The sequence below is a fragment of the Passer domesticus genome, chromosome 1 (genome assembly GCF_036417665.1).
Source record: "Passer domesticus isolate bPasDom1 chromosome 1, bPasDom1.hap1, whole genome shotgun sequence".
NCBI classification, from domain to species: domain Eukaryota; kingdom Metazoa; phylum Chordata; class Aves; order Passeriformes; family Passeridae; genus Passer; species Passer domesticus.
Window position 1 is genome coordinate 128,069,697 of NC_087474.1, and position 27,216 is coordinate 128,096,912.

Genomic DNA, 27,216 nt, shown 5'->3' on the forward strand with positions numbered 1-27,216 from the left:
TAATTATTCAGTGAGAACCGATGTGCAGTGAACAGGGCACAAGCCAGAGAGTAATTGCAGAAATGATGTGTCCCACCTGAGGGGCTGCAGAGGCAGCCTGAAGTGCCCGCAGTGCCCAGGGCCGCTCGGGCAGCAGGTGTCAGTGCGGAGCCGCGCCACAAGCGCCTCTCCTCCAGCCTGGCCGCTCCCTGCGCTGCCGGGAACGCACCCGTTCCCTCTTCGACCGGCGACAGCACCTGGGATGTGCCGCAAATCCCATTTCATCCTCCCCTTGGTTCAACAGCTCTGGTCTTGGGCACTGGTAACGTGCAGGGGGATCTGAAAGATTTTTTTGTGTGTGGTTATATGTACTGGAAATGAAAACATGTAAGTCTTGCTTTGAAATCAGAGAGGATCTGGACCAAATCAACACACATGATATGCTATTTTTTATTTCCAAGTATCAAGTATTCAAGAGTTTGTTTTGTAAACATATGTTTACAACAGATGCTGACAGTAGGTTTCGTTAAATCATGGGTTATATAACTTTAAAATTACTCTAAGCTCTGATGAGAAATAAATATAAATTTAAAAAAAAAAAACCAAAAACATACAGGAGCCTAAAGTATGCAAAAATACCCAGCATAAACCAATTCTCTTTTTACCACAACACAGCACCCATACACTCATACCATCAGACATACTCTACGAATTTCCTTAATACTCTACACATTTGCTTAATAATGAGTTTTTTAAAAACTAAACAGGCAGTGTGCCCACTCCATGCTCCTACAATACTACCCAGACTGTTGCTGTTCTGCACAAATCATTTGGTAGAGGTATGCACTGCAGCCAGGGGCCAAACTCCCATGTGCTCAGCTGGTGAAAAGAGGAGGTCTTCTTTCAGAAAAGCCTCCACTCAACTGTGGATCTCACTGACACAACATTTTCTTTTTTTACTGAAACTCAGCTTTGGATCATTTTGTACTTTTTTTTTTGTTTCGTTTGGAAATTTCCCTCCAGGTTTTCAAATATGGAGTTTGCTACAGAGGCAAATTTTCTGGCCTGTCGGTCAGAAGTGTGATTAGTGCTATTAGTGCTTTCAGTGCTATTTGGAATACAGACACCTGCCCTGCATGAGCAGCTCAGGCACAGTAAGACAAAGAAAAAATATGGTTCAGAATTCAAAATGGAAATTTTGTCTTCAAGATTTTAAAAGCAAACGCCCATTTTGTCAATCATAGCTCACTTTAAAGTCAACCAGATTTGGCCTTTTTCCATTCCTAGAGATAGATTTGCTCTTATTCTACCCCTCTCTTTCTGGTATTCCACAAAAGAACATTCATATTTTAGATTTCAATCCTCATTTTAATTCAAACAATTGCTAATATTGCTTGGTTAAGTGGTTCCAGAATTTAGCCAATGTTTCTTATCATTACTACAGAATTTATTTTTAGCCCCTGCTTAAGCAAAGCAACTAAATAAAGTAACATGCTACAGCAGGCTGAATACATTCTACATGAGACTTCTGTGGTCTGTGCAGCTTTTACTTTACCTAATAGTGCTGGGCCAAATCCTACACAGACTCCTGAAATTACTCACCCACAGAAGAACTAGGTAGGAATTGGCCCACCAGGAATTACAAACACTGTCTTTGTCAGAGCAGTCCGGACGTTAGGAACAGAAACACACGCAGCTGCATCACTGACATGCCTTGAATATGTCATTTAAGTCATAGTGAATACATCATAAAATACTTCAGTACCTATTAGCACCACAGTGTTGTTTAGTCTTTTGTCCAGAGATTATCAAGCTGTCTCACCCTTGCTCAAGGTGAACAACATTTTGGATGCTTTTTGTAGCCCTTCATTAATTCCACAGCTTTTCACCTGTTCTATATAATGAACAAAACACTGTTACAGGATAACATTGTGACAGCTACTTTGAGATTGAGAAAATAAAACAACCCAATACACACCATGGATAATGCAATAATTAGCAGAGTACAATGGAACCTGAATAAATAAGCATCTATTCTGTAACACTTGGAGTCAAGAAAACTTCGGAGCTACTTTGAAATTGCAGAGCTACATTTGTGTTTAACAGGCTGTATTAACAAACAAGCTGAAGGATTGAAGGGGTGACTGCTAAAATTATTAACTGCAGTTATTAACTGCAGTTTAATGCAATGAATATGGCCACAGGACAAGGGCTGTCTTAACTTTCCTCCTTAATTTACACAATAAATTAAGAGGAAAATATAGGAAAAATTTCCTTCCTGAGGATCAGGTAGGCTTTCAAACCTTTGGCCACAAAGTAACATGTATTAGTGATATTCATTGCTAAGGAGACAAATCCCATGAACCCGGCCATATCCTGTCCTCACACTGAAGGTCCCACATCTCTACTCTGTGACAATGTTTATATGCAATCTTTTTGAATTGTTATTTGTCAAACAAGATGTTAAAACAAAAAGAAGAAAGCCCTAATTCCCTACAAAAGAATAAATCTACCACCATGATGTTGACTGTCCATTTTGTAAGCACTCTGAAGTGATGAAAATGTCCAAAGAATCAAGTCCAGTATGTGAAGAACCTGAAATGTGTTGATTACAGGTTTAATCTATAAGCAGCAAACACTCTGTTCAAAGCAAGGACGATGCAGGTTGCAGTCCTGGTACATCTCTGTTACCAGCTGGATTAAGCCCCTGGAAAGCAACCACAGCTGGATGGCTTCAGCTGGGGGAACCCAGATTCTGAAGCATGCAGCATAACATCTCCTAAGCCACTGTTAAAGACATATTGTTGAGAAAAAGATAAACTTGTTTAGGAAGATTTTTGTCTTCAATCTCCAAAAATAGTAATAATAACCAGTGAAGAGAGTATAAAAGCTAAACAAGCTTGATATTCCCCACTTCACACGCATTTGCTACAGCACCAGCTTGTTAACTTCCAACACAAGGTATGACCACAGTTCTTCAGCCTCAATATTGGACTGGTGAGGCCAAGAATCTGGCTCCAAAATAGCAGTAAGACACTTTGGATCTATTTATCATCAGTTTTATGTCAATATAACACCATGAAGAGCTGTGGTATCACATGCACAGAGAAGTGTAGTAAGGCAGCAATTATTCAGGCATTTCGGGGGGAAAACCTGCAAGGACAGTGCAGAAGGTGCTGACCCCTGTCCCAGACATGCTCTCTGAAGTTCCACTGAGCAGGCAGTGCTCTGCTCCGTTTGTGCAGGATACTGACAATTTGTCATCTGAACCTCTAGGTCCAGATTCTGTGAAAGGGCACAATCTGAGTCTACAGCATTACCTGAGCAATTTCATTGGCTCTAAGGTCAGAAGGATGCCTTTATTTAATCTATCTCCCCATGTGAAACACAGGTTTTCAGATAGAAATTCATAAAATAAGTGAATGGCAGGAAGAGTGAGAATGAATCTTAGACCATTCCCACAAAATACTTTGAATTTGAATTCTATTTGAAAATGACAGCCTTCCTCCATTGCTGGACATGTAAGTAGCCACTGAATGCCACAGGAGAGTGCTCAAGTGCTACTTTGTGCTATTCTGGTTACAATTATCACTGAATCCGCAGGGGAAATGCTCAACATAGAAATACTCTTTGGATAAATTAATTTCTTTTTGAATGCAGACAGGCTTCAGTCCCATACTTAAATATATGCATTATTTTCAAGTGCATTAATTAAATATATAAATTTACCCACATATTTAAGTGTTCTGCTGGATCAAAGTGATAATGAATGAATAGCTAATACTCAAAATTAATAAGCAATATTAAAACCCCCCATATATTTGAAAACTCTATATTCAAGCATTTGTAATTAATTTAGGACCTTTCAAATGTACATTTCTAATACTTAGTAGGAGATGTGTGCCTCCACTTACATAACAGTAAGTTCTGAAGATCTGCATGTTATTACATGCACTTTTAAAGATATATAGGCTGGCTAAAGAACTGAAAGTTTCCAAACAAATACAAACTGCACAATAATATTCAAAGGTTCTTGCAGGTTCTTGTACTGAAAGGCTATAAAATGTCATTGGTTCTAAATTATACTGTATTTTATCCAGTATGCTCCAGGGGAAGAAGGGGGACCAAAACCAGGGGGCTTTTCACTAAAACTGGGAACATGGACAGTCCCACTCTCCAGATTACTCCAGCCCTGCAAAGATCTACAAATTATCTCCTGAGGCTGCTGCATTCATAAGCACCTAAGGCCATGGCTGCATCCATTTTGAAGTTTTCTCCTTTTTGAGGAACCAAGGGTGAATGGGAGGATAAGCAGGAACAATTAACCTGGTCTCTCAAGCCCATTTATCTAGGCTGCTCCTCCTCTCATGTTCCTCACTCTAAATCAGGACTAAGTGGTGGAAGCGGGATTTGGTCTGTCCCTATGAGGGCATGGTGGCACTTTGACCATCACCAGATGTTGCTCCATATGATCACTGGCTGGTAAGCTGCAGGCAGGTGACTTGGGTTTGCTACCAAGAGCAGCCTGTGGGTGAGCAGGACGCCTGCTTCACCTCTTCTTGTATTCACTGCCAGCAAACCTTTTGTGCTCAGGGACAGAGAGGGAAGGTGGCAAAAATTCCAACTTAATGGAATTTTATGTTCTATGGTGAGAGGATCTCCCAGTAGGAAGACAGCATGGGCCCCTTCACCAGATGACAGGAAAAAGTTCTTTTTTAGTTCCTGTGAAGTCGGTTCAGCACCATGTGTCAACCACAACTACTGCCAGGGCTGCACTCAGTGTCTGGAGATGCTGCTTCCTCCAGCAGTGACAGCCTCAGAACAGTGTTTGCCAGCAGGTCTGTCCATACAGCAGTCAGTGACAATGCTGGAAGTGAATGTGTTTCCCTTACATACCTTTATTGCCTTAGTTTAGATTGATATAGATTATTCACAAGAAACCCTCCTTCAGGAATCGACCAAAAACTGGCCAGAGTTTGGGTTTTCTTTCTTTCAGAGGACACTGACTTAATTGACTTTATAGAAATTTATTTGCATTGCCAAAATTATCTATACCCAAAACCAGAAAAAAAATTGTTTGAAAAGTAAGGAATTACATTTTGTTTTGCATGTAATACTTAAAGAAAAATTAAAATTTATTTTCCAATTAAAAGTTAAAAATAAAAGTATGTAAAGAAGGCTTTTTCAGTATTTCTGAAGTTAACACCTTTCTACATTCCACTTTTTCAACCATTTAGGAAATATGAATGTTCTTGGGAGTCAAAGGGTCAGGATATCCTAAAAAATAGATGGTTTCCATTGCAACAAGCTCTGAAATCCCTTGAAAGCTCAGAAACAGAAGCAGCTGCAGAAGTGTCACTTTTATCACTCTCATTCTTTGGCATCAGTGCCATTAGTTCCTGTTGATCCTAATCTGCACTTCCTTGGTTTTTTATGGAACTGGCATAAAATTGGAACACAAGGCATGAAATATAAGAGATCAGGACAGATTATTAATCTTCAGTCTTTTACAACTCCCTAAATGGTCTGTTGCTGAGGTATTTGAAAAGATTGTCACTCTTCACTTCTCCCTGTGATGACTAAAATGGGGAAGTGATAAAAATGGATGAGGGCTGGGCTGCAATTACACTTTGTCATACTACTTTGCCAATTTTCGCCACTGTATAAAATTCTTGGTGCAACAAACATTTGAGACTGAAGAAAAAGGAAACATTTTTATCATCTACTCTGGTCTCCTATAGCAAATATATATATATATATATATATATATGTGTGTGTGTGTGTGTGTGTATACACATATATATCACAAATACCTTTGAGCCAAGGAAATTTATTTCTCAGGATAAGAAATGTAGAAGCCAATTATCTCAGGAAGTGTGTACTAACTGAGGACACATTGTATCCAGTGGCTGCATAAAAGGAAAAGACATTCTTAGGCTTAACTCAAAAAAGCCTGTTAATATGAACAGAATAGTAGGAAGAGGTCAAAACAATATTCCTCTATGTTTGGGGTAGAAGAATTGGAGTTTTCAGACAAGAAGAGTAAGAAATGTTACAAACTACATAAATGGACTGACACATTCTGAAAAAAGCAGCCCCATGGGTAGTCCCATGTGCTGGTCAAGAAGATCCAGATGATGACAAAAGGCAGTTAGCAAAGGCAGAGAGGGAAATCTACTCTTCCCAGGACAACTCAATGGATGTCAAGGAGAGTACTGCCTTTATTTTCATGGACTTGGTTCCATATAATGTCTGATCAATATGCATGTTCTAAACTGAAAAATTAAATCAGGAATAACTGTTCAAAAATATCTTTCCTATTTACTTTCACACAAGTTCTCTACTCAGCAAAATCCAAACCAGACTATCACTGAGTCCTCTTAAAAGACTGCTTTTTCATTTCCTACACTTCTAAGACTTCCCCTGCAGGGCACAATACAGCCTTGACTTCCCAGTGTCCAACTGACATAATTTTCTGCCCTTTGAGACATCATTAGTACCTCATGAGCACGGCACCTAAAAGCCTCCAGAGCAAGAAATGAAATGCCAAGCACATTTGATTAGAAAGTTTCAGCATCTCCCGGGGAGAGAACACACTACAGTAATTTGGAATAAACAAAGGCCATATCATGTCCTGCAAGTCCACACTGGCCGATAATTTCTATTCTTAGCTCCTCACCTAGAGGGCCAAAGGAGAGACAAACTCACCCTTTGCCTTCACAGGAGCTTTCCGTGAAGCTGAGAAAAGGAAAGGCAGACGTGTGGGACACACCACACAACCAGGTCCTGTCCCACCAGCCTGCCCAGCACCTGGCAGAAGTGAGAGGCAGAAGTGTGGCAGAAACCAGAGGGTCAGAGCCAGCCTCCCTTCCCAGCTGCCCTGGGTGTCAGGGTGCTCAGTGCCTCGGCAGTGCCAGGAGTGCAGGGAGAACCTCCTAAGCTGGCACCACGGAGCCCCTCTGGAGGGGCTCCTCTGCTCACTCCCGCAGCCTGAACTCTGCTGCCGCTGGCTGCGAGGGACCAGCCAGCTCCCAGAAGCAGATGAGGCCATTAGCTCTCCCTCGGGACGTTCCCACTGAAGCTGAGCTACACTGGCATGCAGTTCTGAAGGACAGCCAAACTTCCTATCAAGCTATAACCAGCTGTTTTCTTCTTCAGGAAAATATGGATTTGGTGCCAGTAACAGCCACCCAAATAACATTGCGGAAATATGCACATATCTGCTCTGGTATGTGTGTATGATCCCTACATCTTAATGTTACTATAAACCAATACTGAAGTTTTTTACTTCAAGCATTACAGTATCCTATATACTTTGTGAAGAATGACTACATCCCATCAGGTGAAAATTAATGATTAATGCACATTTTGACAGGGTCAAGATGTTCAACTCAACATTTGCAAATGTTACCTGATGCATAACTCTTGTATGGCTTGACATGTTATTAACAGTACTTTAAACCTTATGTTATTTTTTAATTTAATGATTACGCCTGAAAATAGCCCCTTTCAAATTCAGTTGCAGTAATGTCTTTAAAAGCAAGCTTTAAACTTAATTTGCTGCACATACAATTATCCAAATAAGTTGCATAGTTTAAATAAGTTCAGTTGTGCTTTGTAGCAGAACTCACAGTAATTACTCATCTCTCAAAAATACAATTTGCAGGTATGAAGTTGACAATACATTTAAGCATTTTTGTGAGTCTAGACATCAACAATGTGAGTTTTTGTCACTCTTCCACTGACTTCTGCTGTTCATAACACCTCAGCTTTACAATGATATTAGATCAGAGCATGGACATTTAATGGACACATCTGAAATAATTACAAACACAATTTTTAAAACTCCATTGTCGGGAGGGAAGAAATAAGAACTCGGGTTGGTTTGAGGTATCCAGCCCTCAGGAACATATTATGGTTGTTTGCATCAAGCTTTGTTGGTTTTATCACATGTTACATTTAGATTAAAAATAGAAGGCACAGGTGTTTTACAAGGCGCCGTAACTAAGTCAACCAACAAAACTAAATATTACATTACCAAGCCAGGGGTCTATATCTCAACAGTGACTTCTTCCAATGCATTTTCATTTGAGGAATTTATTGCTTCTGAAAAAGGGCCGGGGTAAGTCTGTGCTAAGCAGTTCATTCCTTGTGCCACACTGATGTCTCCTTGGGAACTGAAGGTAGGGCAGGATCTAGTCCGTGCATAGTTTTGCTGGGGTCCAGCTTGTCCAACCATCTCACTCACAGTGTTCACCGGCGAAGCCCTCCAACTCTGTCTCAGCAGTTGTTCTTCTTTACACTTTAAGGAATACCAGGCCAGGAAAATAAAAAAGAATCCCACGAACTTGAGAGCAGCTGCCAACCCGAAGTAGACAAAACGAAACGAGGTGACATCGTATTCCCAACAAGATCCTTGTACGCCGCAATCCTGTTGCCAAAGCATGCACGTGGTGTCAATAACAGCCCCAAAATAAATTGGAGTGGGAATGTAAGCTGAAACAAAAATAGCAAGAGAAATAATATGTGTTAGCATATTGTGGAAAACTTCTAAAGAAACTATATGCCCCAGCCAAAAAGTGTAGGTTGAACATTTTTGAGATTTCTGCACTGCTGTTCCCACAAGAAATGTAAAACATGGAAAACTGGCCAGCCAATCTTCCCACCAATACTATTTACCCCACATATGAAACCTACCACAAATGGCAGAGAATTTAAAGAAGCCAAAGCAGCAGCACCTTAACAACAGGTACTTCAATCTGCTGTCCTGAGACAGCTCTTATTGAGCTATGTGTCCCCCCCAAAAAAATCAAATTTTGTTCTCAGGTGGAGAGAAGGTGAAATGTTGTATTTCAGTGAAATACATGATCTCCGTAGCATTACCTGCTGAACATTCTTTGCCCATGAGCTGGGAAAGGTGATGTTTTTAGATTATGGTGAAAAAGCACTGAAGACCACAAAATGTTTTTGAAATAGATGTAAGAGGCAAGCCCATTAAGATTATAAATTTCCTTTTGAATAGATCTCCCCAAGAAACAGACTTTAACTTCTAAGGCAGCTAAAAATGCAGCCAGTCCAATGAATGTTCCTGCTCTCTCCAGAAATACAACATTTTTAAGATGAAATTGAAACATCCTTCCTCAAACAAAACTTAAAGACGCAGCTTTGCGGGCTTCTCTTGTTCTCTTAGAATAGACCTTGCTTGCTCTAGTCATGTATTTCACAGTAGCTGAACACCTGGAGTGTTCTTTATGGGCCTGATTTTAGAGATTCAAGAGCTTGAAAGAGAATGCTTTGAAAAATAAAGACTTTTAACATCTATCCATTTTTGCTTTGAAACACTTGAAAGACAGTAAATAATATTAGAAGAAAGACATTAAGATATTAAGTAACAAATGCTTATTTTAAAAATTAGAAAAAATATTGTTATTGCTGAAAGCAACAGAATTCTGATTTTGAAAACTAAAATATCCTTATAAAATAATATTTAATAACTATTAGTTTTTAAATACAAATTGAAACAGTAAAAATTTATCTTTTTGTGAAATTATGTCATTCTAGAAAGTCAGTAATCAAAAAAAGTAAATTAACCACATTTTCAGATGCAATCTTTTCAGAAGTTATTAATTTTAGGTTCCTAATACAGTTAGCCAAGCGATTAGTTGCAGATTTATGGCATTTCAATACTTTTATGGTGCATTTAAGCTGAACATGGCCTTTATGGAAACGCTGAGCTACTGCTGGACTTACCAAGAGTTCTTAATAACACAAACTGCATTCCTAGTGCAAAGGGCCGCTCCCCATCTTCCACAGACCTAGCAGGCGAACAGAAAACTCCAGTGAAGGAAAAGTCATAACCCATCATCATCCTGCTACGTTCTAGTTCTACCTCATGGCCTTTTTCTCAGCTATAGAAAATCTTTGTCTATATTTCTTGTCTTTAGCTTTTACTATTATTAACTCCTACTGCTAGGAAAAAACACAGCCAGCCCCTCCTGGACCTGTTTAATCAAAATCTCAGTCATGCCTTTTGACCTTTCTTTACCTGTATGACGCCTGAAGAATTTGATCCAAACACATTAAGGAAATCTAGAGAATCCACACAAAATGTTTATGGTTTCTCATGATAGCTTTCTATTATTTCTTTTGTCTTATTTTATTTTTCTTAATATTTTTGAGGTAAATTAGAATTAATAGATAACTAAATTGTTGAAGGCTGGACTCAGTTTCTGAATTTAACAAATCTTTGTGTAGCATGAGCACTTTGGAGTTACTTTAAGAAAAGCATCAGTACAAACATACAGTCTCTTTAAATACCTTTTCAATTCATTCAAGTAATACAAGATTCTTTTGAGTGGTTTCAAAGGAAAAATGTCAAGCTTACAAAGACTAAATACAATGTAACAAAACTCCACACTGCAACTACAATTTTAGTAAACCACCTACTGATTTTAAAATATTTTTAATTTTTAACCTAAAGGTCTTAAGATAGACAGCTTCTAATTACACTGAAATATACCATAAAAACACACAAAAAGTCTGCAGTCAAAGGGATGCAGCTATGAAACATTTTTCAAGTCAAAAAACTGAGAAATTGGAGAACCAATTGTGTCACAGGCCTTTGACCAATGCACAAAGCACAGTATGTGGTTTGGGACAGCAGGTGTCACTGTCCATGTGTGTGGGCTCCCATTTTTTGTACTGAGCATTACAAAATCCCATTGGAGATGTCCCTTACTGTGAACTTCACTGCAATATTGATCTTCATTTGTCTTTGCTAATTGCAATGCAAGGACAGTATTTTTTTTATTACTATTATTTTACATGTGGGAAATCCAGAGACAGACGGAATAAAGTCAGAAGTCTCTGAATTAGAATGGTGCTGTGCACACAACAGTTGAGGTAAGACAGAGCAGCTGGAATTCTGATGTGCCCAGCCCAGAGTTCCTGGCTCCAATGTCCCAACAGTGACCCTTACACCTATTCTATGGATTCTTTGAAAAGCAACTGGAAGGCAGAATTCCTCAATGTGACACAGCACAATTCTCCCTGTGCCAGCAGAAGATTCCTGCCTTAGCCACTTGAGCTGAGAAAATGACAGCAAGAGAGTGCCTGTCCTTGGAAGGGGTTAGACAAAGATTCCTGCCAGAGAGTTTCTCAGCTGTGCTCACAACTGAGCCTAAGGATACCAAAGCTATGTCCCAACCTGCCTCATGTTTTCCAGAGTTCCATGACCTATTACAAAGATTTGCCATTATTATTATTTTTAGAAGGGCCTACATTTGTCCCAGAATATCAGAGTGAAGCTCTAAAGACAGCACTACCAGAAGGAAATCCGTCTTGGTTGGGAGGACCCTTCTCACAGAAATAAAAGGCACAAGACTGGTGTTGAAATAAGTTCAATTTGAAGACAGATTTTACACAAAACCAGGACAAAAGGTGTCTCTGTGTTAGCACTTAATGCAGCTAAACAGCTGGTCTTGAGACTTGGCATGAACACCACAAGCATCTCAAGCACTTGTAGGGATTTACTTCAGTTCAGCTCTAACCTGTTCTCATGGACAGGATGCCCAGCTGCATCTGGATCATTTTGGGTGTGCCTCTCAAGAGTACTTCAAACACTGGAAGAGGCTTCCTAGAGAGGTGGTTTATGCCTGTCAGTGTTTGCACAATGCCCTCACTATCAGATTTTCATTTCTGCTCAGTCCTGCAGTGGTCAGGCAGTTGGACTGGATGATTAGAGAGAGTATTTACCAGAGCATGTAGGGACAGGACAAGGGGCAGTGGCTTCAAACTGAAAGAGAGTAAGTTTAGATTAGATATTAGGAGAAAATTTTTCACTGTGAAAGGAGTGAGGCACTGGAAGGATTGCCCAGAGAAGTGGTGGATGTCCCATCCCTGGAAGAGTTCAGCGTCAGGCTAGATGGAGCTCTGAGCCAGCTGGTCTAGGAAAGGTGTCCCTGTCCATGACAGCAGGTTGGAACTAGGAAATTTTTAATGTCCCTTCAAACCCCTTCAGATTCTGTGATTCTGTACTCATTGTAGGTCCCTTCCAACTGAACTATATTGCTCTATTTTTTTTATTTTCCAACTCATCTTCATCTGAAAAGAACTTACTTCTTCAACTCTGAGCTCTTCAGCTTCAGATCCCAAACCAAACAGACATCTTTAAACCATTCTTTGTCCTCCTGTTACCAGCAGAACCAATGCTTATAGGTATGCTTTGTAAATTCTAGCAACTAATTATATCATTTTCCTCTATTTCCTCCTTCTCTTTAAACAGCAGCAACACAGATTAAACAAATACAATTTTATTTTAGCAGTAGACCATATTATATTTTTTCAGCTCACTTTTCTTTAAAAATCAGCAGAACTTCTCTTACAGGAACTGTTTTAAATGGACAAAGATGTTACAGGGAATGATTATGTTTATCAAACTAAATGGCAGATGGGAAAAGCCAATCCAAAAATATGATTCTTTTTTTTCAAACTGACAAATAAATGCTATTGCCTTTTTTCTACAAAGGCTCTGTTGTTCTCTATTCTTAGAGTAGGGGCAATAACACCACTACTGCAGTACAAGTTCAAAATTCTTGTGAAGATAAAAAGGAAGACTCAAAACCAGGCATGTGGCAGGAATGAGCTATTTTAAGAATGAGAAAAGTCTAATTTTGAATATTTAACTTTTTCATTTGCATTTGAAAATCCAAACCATTGCTCTAAGAAGGTTGAAAATTTTCCAAGAGTAATCATTTTCTTACATGATGCTTTGCTTGTTTTCTCTTTATAGCACCTGGAATTTACTGCACACTTCATGTTTCCTAAAGTGGATTATCGATTATCATATTACATATTCTAAATACTAACAGATTTCACCCTATCCCTGTCACCCCTTCGCTTTTTAAAGCTACACAAGGATTCTATTCATTTTTTAAGGATACACAAGCTTCACAGGCACTGGTGATAGCAGGCATGGCAAAAATCCTTAGGAAACATCAGGGAGTTCTCACCTGAGTGTCACTATGACTGCTGATGGCTGGGCACATGCAGTTATAAGGGTTACAATGAAGAGAAAGATGAGGAATGGGATGAGGGTGTTGCAGGTGCGGTCGCACTTCCCGGACACAGCGTAGCCGTTCTCATTCAGGTAGGTTTTGACAATCACCAGCCGCAGCTGACTGCGCTGGCCCACTGTGGGCGGAGTGATCACCTGGCGACTCTGCACACAGGCACATTCTGTGTAATTTCTGACCTGGGAGAGCAAAACAGAACATTTCCACGTGAAAAATACTTGTAAGAAAGACATTGCAAAGAGACATCGTACAACAATCCTAGTACCTCTCAACTGAGAATCTTCTGCCTTGAGCATCATTACCCCAAGCACAAGCAAAGTTACATCTCCAAGTATTTTTAAAGCTGGCCAGGACTCTCTGTGAGGAGGTTGCCTTTCCATTGCTTTATTTAGTTTGAGCTTATTTTTAAAAATCTGGAACATATTTGGGAAATATTGACAAAACAATTCAATCACTTCTGACAGGGAGGCTGGAGAAAAATATTGTTTCTATTGTACTACAAAAAACACGAGGAAATGCTCTTCAGGCAGCAGTGAAAATGCCATACTCTGAAATTCAGCAAGCTGCTGACTTCCATACTCAGGCAGTGTCTTCTGCCATGTTAATGGAAGGCTACCCAGATCTGGCCAAAGAGCAACAAGCTGCACTTCGTGCTTGAAGCTCAGGACCTTCCATCTGGATGTAGGAGTAGATCTGGCAGGAGCAAAAACAGAGAATAAAGGGAAAGCAGAGACTAAAAGAGTGAGACTGGAGGACTCACTGAGAGATTCCTGAATGGACAAAGAGAATGAAATTAAGATGAAGAGACTGAATAAAGAATAGCATTTCACAGGCAAACAGGACTGTGATTTGAACAAGAGGAACAAGAGCTAGATCAGAAATAGCCTTCTTTCACCTTTATGCTACTTCTGTTTTCATCTGATGTGCAGCAAAGGGGTGTGAAGCACATCAGTATACTCCAGTGTATTCCAGCTACAGAAGAAAATGGCCAGGACATATGTGATGTTACAGGAAGGAGCTTTCTGTTTCAATTTTTGCATTCATCAAACCTTGGGCCACACAGGCACAGAAGATTCAAAATCATCATAAGATAATGAATTTAAGCACTTAGGCATCAAGACATACCCAAATCATGGTAGTTTGTAAATTTTAATGTATATGTTTATGTGCATCCATGCCATCATGTAGCCTCAGACTTTTTTCCCCTATGGGATTTAGCTGAACATCTTAATAATGTATCTATTTATCCAACATTTTTTCCTCCTATTTTCAAAATGTGACTTTAGGTTGTTTTTTTTCCTCAGACTAAGAATATTCCACTACAAAGATGGAAGGACTCCTGTTTCATTTGGATTTTTTACAACACTCTCTATTACAGCTTAACTCTTTCAAAAAAGAGTCGTTTATCTTCAAAACAATTATAAAGTATTGATGTTATCTCTATTTTGTAATTAAGTAACTGAAATGGATCAAAGGTTCCACAAACATGGGTGATTAATTTGAGACAATTGAAATCCTTTTTTTTTCAGAACATTTTCCATTATACCCAACTAAATATATTTTAAATGCAACTTTTCACACCTTCAAATACAGATTTAGGCAGCCCATCTACAGTGACACTTCTGTTTGTTGCTCATGTTCATCACCCAGAACACAAAGAATACAAGACTAATGACCAACGGGGAGAAGTTCAGTTTAACTGACTTGCCCAACATCACTTAAAAAGAAATCCAATGACAGATTCTGGCTTCCAAAGGCAGCATTCCACTCTAACATCACATAAGTACCTGATTTCTTTCTGCAGTACATCACCCTAAACTCTTTATTGCTTCCAAATGCAAATGACAAATAGGAATCCAACAGAAGTTAGACCTCCTTACCACACAATCTTTTTTCATCACCAGTGAAACTAAGTCACTGTATTAAATGAGACAGACATAGCATGACAGAAATACTAAGAGTATAGGAATATATATATATATATATATATATATATATAAACAGTACACTGGTATCCTTTCCTCTTCGTTGGAACTTTTAAATGGTTCATTTTGAAAATAAACTTAATTCCAAATATTATACCTTAGCAACATTTTGTGTGTTATACAGTGGCATTAACTTACTTTTTTTTTTTGTTTTTAAAAGCACCATACAAGAAGGATTATGCAATCCAAAAAAGTACCTTTTTCAAACAATGTCAGCCCTATTCTCTTCACCATTATCCGCTGAGTTAAAACTTCAGGCCATGAAGCATCTTTTTTGAAACATGTTATTGCATCTTATGATTTAAGAATCTGTAGAGCACACACTCCCAAAGTATTTCCCTACTAAATAAATTAATAGTGCCAGTTCAATATCAGATGAAATGCAACAAAGACCAAGCCTGTCTCAGTCCAGGAAAGCACAAATTAGATTATATAGACACTGAAATTTAACCACAGGCTCACACCGCAGGCTTTTCCGATTGGTCAAAACAATTTTCTACTAAAAACCAGCAAGATAATCTAAAAAAGAAAAAAAATAAGGGAAACTAATCTGTTCTCAGTGGCATCTATGTATAAACATGCTTTTTCAGACCATTATCCAGGTGACCTGAAAAAACACAGTGCTGGACCTAACAGCCTCCTGCTTCACAGGCTGGCTCACGACTGCAAACTGGGAGACTGACATGATTTAAGTAAGCTTTCTGGAAAGCACAATCAAGCCCTAAGAAAGTCAGTGTTTACATTACTTCTTGTCTTTCTTAATTATCCTTTTTTAAAGGATAGTTCTGTAACCTAAGAATTTAAGAGTTCATTTTTAAAAGAAACTAATATGACCATAATGCTCTGTTGCTACTTAAGTCAGATTTTACTTTTCAGCTGTCTTCTTGTGCCCAGTCCTGGAAACTGCCATGGTTTCCAGGCCATGGAAAATTTCCATGGTTTGGTTTACCAGCAGGATGTCCTTCTCCAGTTCAGCATAACTATAATTCTGGGTTGTAACAAGCATTGTATTTCCATGAAAGAAAGTGGTTTACTGACATCTTTTAATTTCTTGTTACTTGAGTTTGATGACAACCTTCATTTACCCTGGAAGAGGTTTAGAAAAAGGCTGTAGAACTGGTCAAACTGTTTTACAGGAGCAGAATACATGGGCAGTCTTTACCTAGCCAGGCAAACAACAGTGCACTGGTGCAGGTGCAAGAGCAACTTGGGCAAAATGATAAGGCTGACACAAACACCAATGACTTTAAACAAATCCTAACTAAATTTAAACATGAGTTTAAAAACTTCCAACTACCTGATGAGTTAAGTTCTTCCTTCAATTCAGAGAGGGAGTCACAAAAAGCCCCAAACTGCTTTAAAAGGTAAGATTGAGCTTGAAGAAAGACAGTTTGACATGGCTGCCTATGTTGGCAGAAAGCTGAGTTAGATGACACTGACCCAAGGAACCCTCTCCAAGCCCTGCAGGAACAGCAGGCATGCAGGTCACTGACAACAAGGTCTTTGGGGTCTGTACAGGAAACACCAGCCCTCCCTATCCCATGGCATTTGCACTCAGCTGGAGGATTCACTAAGTACAAATGAACTTGTGCCTCAAAGGGGGATAACTAAAGGAAGTGGGCTGGCACCATGCAATAACAGCATTGCCAGTCTTTCAAATAATGGAAAGGCTCAAAGATGGACAAGTCACCTGCAGAGAACTTCTCTGAAGCTCAGAGGAGGGATGCTTGAGCTAGGAACAGAGAAGTCTTCGATCAGGTCCCAAGGGGCTACTCAGGGGTTCTGTGTGGACGGGGGGTGAAGCACTTACCCCTGTGCTGTGGTTTCCACCACTGATGCAGCCAGCTAGGCAAGGATTAAAATAAGTTATTCCATCTGATCCACAGACAGGCTCGTACTCATGAATCTTACATCCACAGTTAACGTTACAGCTTCCAGTCAGATTCCTGTGGGCCATGGCAAGAGTGGGACTGAAGAAAGAAAAAAGAACATGCTAGTAGAGCACACACAGATAGCCATATTCTCCTGTACAGAGGGAGCAAACATCCTACTCATTAACTCTGGAGCTGAGAGTTGATTATTAGATAAAGACTGTGTTAACTCTAAGTTATGTATATGACTTAAACAATATAGAATACCCAGGTCATCCTTGCCATCAACTAAAAACACAATAAAATAAATGATACTAAAGTTTAAAATTTGTATCATATTTGGCTAGGTGTGTTTTTCCTTTTTTTTTTTCTCTCTATGAAGACACCACTATTTTATATATCAATTATTCTAAGCTGTAGTAATTTCTTGTTGATTACTAATGAAAGATTCAGTGACAAGATATGAGAATTCTGTTAACTAATGTGAACTAATAGGCATCTTTTCTGACATACCAACAGCTGTTCAGAAAACAATGCTTGTTTGACTTATGTATTACAAATATGTGAAACTTACAGGAAGCTCTCTAGATCTGGAAGACTGCTATGCTTTTACTAAATGTCTGTAAATGAATCACCACTCTGCCTCCCTAGACCATTCCCCAAAATGTGGCCAAAGCCTAAATCCCTTATGGATTTGGACATATTTCAAATGCTTCTTTCCCATCCTTGAGTGAAGGACACACAGCTTAAACACCTGCACCTACATGGGTCCCTAAAACTACACAAATCTATGCCTGGTCTTTGAGAGCTCTGGCCAAAATGCAAACAGCAGCTTACTTCACTTCAGTAGCCCTTGAGAACTGGTAGCCATACTAATGTCTGAGAATTACACAGGAATGCACAACCACTCCACGCTGGGCACTACAGTGTAATACTGAATTAAATGTTCTGTCTTGTTTGTTCTGTCTTTCTGTCAGTACTGCTCAATGGCCACTGCTGTTTAAAACTACCTCAAGTACCTCTGCTCTTGAGCAGATATGCAGGGAATTTCAGCACCTCCTCAGCCAGGCAGGAACTGAACAGAATCTGGGTTGGGTTTGTGGCTGCATCCTCAAGATCCTGTACACATGCTCACAGACTGCCATGCCTGCCCTCACAAGGGCTGCTGCTGGCTTGTCTTCATGTCTGGGCAAGGCCAGTGTGAAGATAAACAACTAGCAGCAGACTTACTGCATCCCAGCTACCCCAGGGACCACAAGGAATATTCTTCTGTTCCCATCTTCTGCCCCTGACTAGACCAGAGGCTTGGCTCAGGAGCCATTCTGCACACAGCGACTGTCACCCATGCTGTGTGTCACCTCACCTCCTGTTGTTAGTGGCACTCAGTAGCATGACTGCTGCTCAGAGCATTCCACTTGACTGGTTTCCTTGTATTTATACACCACTATTTGCTTTTGCTGAATATGCTTGTCTTCCCAGCTGTGCACTTCTCCAGACAATTAAATATTACTAAGCAGCTTTCAAATATTTATTGATTGTCTACTGATCACACAAAATCAGGTTCACAGATTTAGCTCTTGGAGCTACTTTACACTTGATGGTCTAGCTGGATGCTAACCAAAGCCTTTCTGAGTGTTTTGTTTCTTGCTCTATAAACAAACAAGGTACACTTTTAGAAACAAGTTGCAGCTTGAGAAGGAAGTCAAATATCCAGGACTGGTAGTGGTTCAGTCATGTTCCCAGCTATCAGCTGAAATTTGTAATATTATATCCTGCTGGATTTCAGCAAAGAGTATGCAGCAACACATCATATAGCAACGGGCAGATTTTTCCAGTAATGTCTCAACAGAACTTTTTGTCCAATGGGAAAAAACCAGCAAATCACCAAAACATTCCTCAGGAACATACAAATTTCAGCAGCACAGTGACAAAAGCTTTTCACACCAACAGAAGAGGCAGCATTTTTGGAGTTTTACGAAATCCTAGTCAGCCTGCTGAGCTGGACATCCCAGATGGCTGAATACTCAGCATAAGAAGAGACTCCACAACCTGCCAGGGAGACCCTTGTACTGTGCTCCTGTTGACATCAGGGCTTTGCCACACTGCACAGGACCAGGTTCAGGGACAGTCCAGTCTGCCAGGAAAGGCACAGCTCTGCTTCCACTCTCCAACCTCTCTCACCCTGCAGCACAAATTCTTCTGATCTCTTATGCCTCCACCACCTAAAACCATTCTCAGGAACAGATGGGTAGGGCTGTTCCACATTCTCCATCCTGCTCTGCTTACATAGCTAACTTCAGCTATGTAAACTTCAGCTGCACTGCTGAATATTACCATGACAGAGGTTAGGAAATCAGCTTTAAAAAAAAGGTGAATGAAATCAGGCATCCAAGAAATGAGAAGTATGAAACTGGAAACTGAACTGAGACCACTGTGGTAATTTAATCTCAGGCGCGTTTTTTTGTTTGTCCTGGAAGACAACTTAAGTTTACAGACACACAAAACAAATATACTCGAATTAATAACAAGTTACTGCAAGCTCTGTCTCTCCAGCTTTCATCACCTTTTGTCCTCAGCATATCACTGTAAGGCTTATTTGTGGAATTTCTTTTTGTTGTTTAGATCAAATACCTTGCACACAGAGAGGTTTGCACACAAAATCATCTATTAACTGCACTCTCAAAAGTTCATTATCAGACAGTTGTAAGAGGCTCATGCTTTCATTTTCATTACCTTCACTCTTCACTCATTGTTCACTCCTCTTTCAGTGGTGGGAAACAAATGAAGGATGAAGGAGTTTCAGATGCTGGGGACATGAAATCTCTACTAACATGTGTCTCTGTAATCCCATTTTCATCATATGGGATGAACTGTACAGCACATACTACAACAGATTTCTTGAACACTTCTTTCAGGAAGGAATCACATTTTCTTGAAGGTATGCATTTTTCTGGAAGTAAGCTGAACCAAAGCACTCTATTAATCCTGCCTTCTGGCCCTGGAAGGCTGCCTACTCTCGACAGAGGAAAACAAAGCATTTATCCCTGAATTACAGCACATCACACATTTACCTGCATCAGCCATTAAGAGCAGGTTCTTAGAGAAATTGCACCAAAGCTAGTACATCCTGCTCATGGGCTGATCTGTGGGAAAAGCTGCCTAGTCTCAATGCAGCAGCTGCTGTAGAAACATGGGATGTCTGAGAAAGAGCTGCTCTGCTTGTTTCAGCAGGTGCAGATACTGCCAACTTGCAACACTGCTGCACCTGAGCTGCCAAGGACACCACCAGCACACAAACAGAAACCAGCCCCAAACGACAGCACTTACTAAACTATTCTTTCAATTACAAAAATGCTGCTCCTTCCATCAATAAGATTCAACTGCAAGTTTTCTAAACACGTGCTGGGACAAAACCCAGAACCCCATCTGCCAAATTGCATTTGTTCACTTCTCAGGGAGACTGTTCTGTGTCTCCATGACACAATGCTAGCAAAGCTGATAAAGAGAAGACCTTTCTTACATGTGATTAACAATGTAAAGGAGTCTAGTTTCTAACATTTTTTTCTAAGTCATGTTTTTCTCTTCAACTATTACTCCAGGGAAGGTTTGTGGTATAGGAGTAAAGTGAGAAAAGGGAAAATAAAAAATTAGATTTATTGCCTGAGTTTTTTGAGCTGTGACCGGTTATTTCACATACTTGGACAGGAATGTCATTGTACTGACAGTCAATGAACATATACTGGGTAAAATACCCTCTTTGCACAAGGTCACTATTTAAATGAAATGCAGTTTTAAAAAAAAGGAAGTCAAACTGTATTTTGGTAAGAGCTAAACAAATAACTGATTTTGCCCATGTTTTTAATGATACCACTGTAGTAACCTAGAGCAGCAAGGAAATACAAAGGGAAGGAGATAACCTCACCACATAGTTTCTGTAATCTTAATATTGAGCTATATGATAAAAAGGATTATCCTAATTTGACAGCAGTATTTTTGGTTTGGTATTGAAGGACATTCTGGATGGCAGAGATCTGCAGTCTCCTTGTTGGCAAGCAGCTGGAATTGCAGCAATGATGCAGTTTTTGTGTAGCTGTCAAACAAGGGACCCTCTCACTGTGTTAGCTGGATTCCTCCTTTGTTGTTATTGTTATTGTTCTGATCCAATTAGTCACTGCTTTCAAATTAAGGGATACCACTGGCTGATTGGACTGAAATAGATACAAGAATAACAGAAAAACACACTGTTGATAGAAGAGGAAGAATATAAGTATTTTCTATGTGAAATACCTCAGTAAGCCAATTGCACGCTTTAACTAAACTCTACTTGCAACAAAACAACACAAAGCAATCAAAAAGAGACTATGTTGATTCATTACATATCAGAAATGTGAGAGAGGGAACTGAACTAATCCAGGAATCTGTCACTATGAGTAAGCTCACCATGGAGGCTGTTTTAGCTGACTTATACGACAATACATGCAAGAGGCAGGTCTGGAAAAAAACAAAGCAGCTGATCTCTGATTTCCCTTTTGTTCAGTACTGGTGAGGCCATACCTGCAGTGCTGGGCTCAGTTCTGGGCTCCTCAGTAAAAGACAGACATGGATTTACTGGAGAGAGACCAGTGAAAGTCCAGTAAGATAATGGAAGGACTGGAGCATCTCTCTTCTGAGGAAAAGCTGAGAGAGCTGAGACTGTTCAGCCTGGAAAAGGCTCAGGGGGATTTCATAAATGCTATAAATATGTGAAGGGAGGATGCAAAGGAGACAGAGCCAGGCTCTTTTCAGTGGTACTCAGTGCCAGGATCAGAGGCAATGGGCACACACTGAAAAACAGGAGGTTCCCTATGAACGCCAGGAAACAGTTTTCACTGTGAAGGTGACTGGGTGGTGACACAGGTTGCCCAGGGAGGCTGTGGAGCTTCTCTCCTTAGAAATACTTAAAAGCCATCTGGACTCTTGTCCAGACCATTTGCTCATTCAGGACTTCCCACCTGGATGCTGCTTTGGTGCAAGAGAAGGGATGCCATATTGTGGTTTGACATAAGGCTCCTTACACTGCAATTCAAACATCAAACACACCCTCAGAACAAGGCTGGGACAAGGAGCAATAGGTTCTGAAATGCTGAGATGTACAATACAGAGGTGCCCTTGATCTTCCTGAGAACAGAAATGCTGATGACATGCCAGCAACAGCAAAACTGCTTGTACCCAACATAAAACAGCAGAAAATTCTTTCTAATATATTCTAATCTGTGCATGCCTCCAGGTCCCATCCACTTTGCAGCTGGTACAGTCAGAAAAATACTGAGTTTGAAATGTCACTGCCTACTTTTCTGAGTACTGGTATGCACATAACTTCTGTGTTAACTGAAACCTAGTTCACCCCTCTCCTTAGTAGTGGTCTAGGACTCAATTCACCAAAGGAAAAAAACTGCATGCTTAAATGTATAAAAAACAGTAGAAATTAACATATTTGTCCAGAAATTATCCTGCAGGGTATGTGTACACTGCCCAATGCATCTGAGATGTCTGAGTTGGTGCCAGTGCAGGTAGGTCAGACAACAGACCTGGCAGTGCTATCTTAGGGTAGAGCATCATGCAATACATTTATCCCAAACCAGGCAGTTCTGCTGCTTTCCCTATCCAATCTTGCCCATTGAACTGCTTTGACATCCCTATGCTGCACTATAGTCAAAGTAGAGAATGAAGTATGTGTTTTATTAAATTCAGAATGAAAGCATGCTTTTTTAATTCCATGGCCAACACCACTTTGATGGCTGAGTTAAAGAGTTGCCTACTAAGTAAGTGATTTGAAACTATCAAATGACTGATCATGAGAATTAAGAGAATGCTTACTATATCAGATATTCAAGATTAATTTATGTGTAGTGCTGCCTTTTTACTATCATTTTGATAATAAATGTGGACTTTATCTCTGTGTTTAAAAAAATCTAGCTGAACCATGCTTTGTAATGTGCTGGAAATTCTCAATTTCTGATGACATTACAGTCAATATTATTTTTATACTGATTTCAAAGAGTTTATATACATCAACAAGTTGTGAGAATTTTGCCATTACTATTTCTCACCTCTTTTCTCAATAAGAACAATTACATGAATGTGGAAGGAAGTACCACAGATCTGCACAAGAGCTGTGAATTGAGGCATATTTCAACTGATGCTATGCATTTACTGCAAATGTTATTACTTACTAAAAAAGCATCAGACACTCTAACAAATCCAGCATGAAAGCTATGAGTTACACGACAATAGTATACCTTGTCTTCAGTTTAGAAATAGATTTAAATCAAATGGGACTTCTCCAAACACAAAGGTAAAGGCTTCTCGTTAGTCAGGCAGGGATATTCTGACTTGCCACACAGCTCAATTAATTCCTATCTGAAATTTATGTTTTCATTCTTATTAATTTTCATCATCTACACCCACAGGCTGTCACGAACATTAACAGCAGGTGGACAATCAAAGCATTCCACCCCCTTCCCATCCCTTTTCTCTCCTTCTTCAGCCCACTAAGCTCAGATGAGGGTGTATCACCATGCCACTTCCGTCTCCTGAGAGCCCCTCAGCAGCAAGCTTTAACTCTAGGTCTTAGGAATACAAAGGAGTAACAGCTTTTCATCAGCTCTTGACTTTCAGCTGCTGGTTTTCTTTGCTCTAGCATTAGGGTTTGACAGCAGTGTAGTAACACCCAGCAACAAGCAATGCAAAACATTCTCTGTGTAAACAGCGCCTCTTCTCTTCCTCCCTCGTTTCCCATTTTACCTCCTTGTTTTTCACCTGCTATCCCTCTGCCCCACTGTAATTTTTCTCCATTTCATCATCTCTTTTCCTGCTCCACACTCTACATTCTCTTCAAAATATTAGGAGTCCAGAGCTGAGCCCTAAAAGCAAATATACAAATGGAACTGATACCCAGCACCTGATCATAATTAAAAGGCAGACATGCCTCAGAGGGAAAAGCAAAGGGAAAAAACATTGCTTCACATAGGTTCACACTCTATAAACACTTAGTCTGCTCCTGTGTTTAACCTACATGAAGAATGCAATTTTGAACAAAATCTCATGTAAAAAGTAAGAAAGAAAATAAAAGCTCATGATCAGGCTTCTACAGAATCCCTTTCCAGTGAAAATGTCTCAAGTTTTACCACACTGCCTTCACTCCAAATATCCTTTTTCTTTTTTCCATGCATTTCTTAATGCCACAGCCTAAATTCCTCACTCCCAAGTCCTTCTTACAAGCACACCTTCTTCCTCATTGCAGTCCTCTTCAGTCTCTCTATAACTTTAGGAAATATGGTCTACTTGCTGTCTTGATGATGCTCAGCAAGCACTGGAGGGCATTCACACAACTAGTAAGGGGTTCAGAAGCAGTGCACACCACTAATGTCAATGGCACATGCCCAAGTGATTCTTCTCAAATAGGGACTGTAGACCTAAAATACTATTAAGGTGATAATTAATAAACCCATTCTTCATAATTCATTTTGTTTTTTTCACAGTTTTTCATAAGCAGAAAACATTTTGAAACACTAAGTAAATTCTAAGTAACCTACAGAGGATACTATTCTTATTTTTCTGCATTACTGAAGGCCATTCTAATACATTTTCTCACCCCCCAAAAAGGTGAGTTACTACATAAACTGCATTATAAACCAGATGTAAAAAAACAAGGGCCACACACTAACAGCATGTGCTTATATCACAATACTCACTAAATTCTCATTTGAACATGTGGCTTTCTCAGTACATCAGTTACCAGCACTTTTTACATTTCTAGATCAGCCTGATTGGAAAAAGCTAGTTTTGCTAGAGATAATCACCCAAGATACTCACCCAGTTGTGTAAGGTATGTTTATTCCCCCTAGATTAATGCTTTCACATCCAACAATGAAGAGTGTTGAAAAGCACAGCAGAGACACACCACTGCAGATCATAGCCAACTTTGCAGACTCTCTTGCACCAAGTTTCAGCTTTTTTATAATGTAGCCACCTAGGACAATACCAACACCAGCACTTGGGACAATAATCACACCTGCCAGGAAGAAGTTCAGACAGCATTAAAAGAGGACCTACAGAAATGGCATAAAACATAAATACTGGTTTCATTCCGTAATGAGATGACTGCAAATGCTGCACTAAGATCTCCATTGTCTGATTCTCCACTAGCAAACTGAGTCAGACTTTTCAAACCTCTGGAGTGTTGTCAAAGAATTTATAAAAGCCTCCTTATCATATTAGCAGCAGCCAAAGCACTATAAGAGAACTATTGTACTTACAAGCAGAAACATTGTTTTGTATTTATTTTAGAATGGGGAGAAGGGCTACATATAGGTCCAGTTTAACCACTCAAATTGGAAGAAATCCAGATTTGGACACAAACCTTCCTCCTCCCATTCTCATGATTAATTCCAGCAAAGCACAAGCACTAACCTCAAGCAGGACCCCAGAATCCTGCCCACCTCAGAGTGCACACTGAAGCCTGGCTGCAAATTCTGCCTTCTGGATACTTTACTCAAGCTGAATAGCACTTTCCCAGGCAGCTTGCATCAGGACAAGAGGAAATGGCCTCAAGCTGGGCCAGGGGAGGTTCAGGCTGGACTTTAGAAAGAGTGGTTAACCACTGGCATAGGCTGCTCAGGGAGGTGGTGGAGTCACCCTCCCTGGAGGTGCACAAGAAATGACCAGAAGTGGCACTTGGTGTTTATTGACATGGTGTTTGGTCAAAGGTTGGACTTGATGACCTTGGAGGTCTTTTCCAACCTAGAGTCCATGATTCCACAACTCCTACCTCAGCATTCCAATTCAGCTCTCCACAGGTATGTGGAGCGCAAACTGACCAAACTCAATTTAAAAAATTAAGACAATATAATTAGGGTAAGTGTAAGACACAAAGACGTGCCTATGAAACCTCTGCTGCTGCAGTCATAAGGCATAGCAACATATCACCAGGTTGTCCCCACTTGTCAGGTCCTGAGGTGGTGGCAAAGTCAGCAAATGTCTCGCACTCTTCTTCCCTTGTCTTTTGCTTATCACTGACAGGTCTTTAATTAAAGGCTTTGCCAAGATGCATTCCACATAGACATGGAATTTGAACTACTTTGAACTACTACTTGGCAGCTGCATCTACAGAGATGTTAAACTTTATAATCCAAATTGGTAGAGATGCTGGTGTCTTAAAGAAGACAGTAAGACTATCACTTGCAAATAACTTTACAATTATTACAAAGCATAGTCATTCTCTGCTAATATGTCTAAAGGTGAAAGGCACATTATATTTATCAAAATGTTGAGATTGTGAAAGCAAGAAAAGAGGGAAAAACAGCTGACACTTTAATTATCCTGCCATCACCAATGACATTACAGAAGAAAATATAATTTCAGGAGGAAGATTCTAAATAATAAGTTTTCACAGAATCAAAACCAGTTTTTCTTCCAAGAGCAGAAATTAAATGTAGAAGCTGCACAAGTTCAAGACACGAAATTTGGCACATAGTGTTTTTTGATGATGATAAATGCCAGGATTGTTTTAAAACTGAAAGAAATTGGGACTTAATTAAAGAATTGCTGCTTAGAAGACAAAAAATTGCCAGCAAAATCTTTACATGAAGAGATTCAGGAAGCACATATAATCAACTGGCAATGTGTGCATTAAGCATAGATGTAAAACATAAATAACATGTAAATTCTCCTTTTACTAACCAGAAAATTTGTGACCTTGTCATGTCTTTTACTTTATTAGCTAGTAGCAATCTAATACAGAATTTCCAGGTTTCCCTTTCACATCCTTCCTACAAATAATATTTATAAATTTAACAACTGTTGACTCCAATGCTAAGTTTAAGAGCTGGGATTGTAGAAGCAGCGCTCACTTGTCCTTGTTGCACATCCAGCCTGATGTATTTAATCTTATTTTTCTGGTTCATGTTAATAGTCTTTATCAAGTATTTTATAGCAGGGAGAACAACAGATGTTAATAACTTTACACTTTAGGCAAGGTCATGCTGGTTTTACCTCTGTTAATGTACTGGCTGTTGAGTATTTTTTCTGGCAAGAATGTTTCTGGTTTATCTTGAGAATGAAGTAAGTTATGGCACAGCTATCCCATCAAGACTCATTAGAGTAAAACTCCTGTGTGTGCAGCTACTCTAAGCTTCAGCGAGCACCACAGTCCCAGATATCAATGTTTCCTGCTTATATGCAGAACACAGGGATTTCATGCCCTGAAGAAAATCTTATCCTAGAAACTCTCAAATAAAAAGCACCACATGGTGTTTCTCTGACTTTTCC

The 27,216-nt window shown here is 39.7% G+C and overlaps 1 protein-coding gene across 1 annotated transcript in view; it reads right to left on the reverse strand.

The window, feature by feature from the left end:
• Positions 1-415: 415 nt before the first annotated feature.
• The window catches only part of SLCO5A1 (solute carrier organic anion transporter family member 5A1), a 74,850-nt gene continuing 48,049 nt past the window's right edge, over positions 416-27,216 (reverse strand). The window contains exons 6-10 of the mRNA XM_064388802.1: positions 24,763-24,961; positions 16,848-17,007; positions 12,990-13,231; positions 9,730-9,794; positions 416-8,475 (exon numbers count right to left, since the gene is read on the reverse strand). Coding sequence (XP_064244872.1) covers positions 8,030-8,475; positions 9,730-9,794; positions 12,990-13,231; positions 16,848-17,007; positions 24,763-24,961 — 1,112 coding nt within the window. The 3' untranslated portion in view covers positions 416-8,029. The remainder of the gene's footprint in view (positions 8,476-9,729; positions 9,795-12,989; positions 13,232-16,847; positions 17,008-24,762; positions 24,962-27,216) is intronic.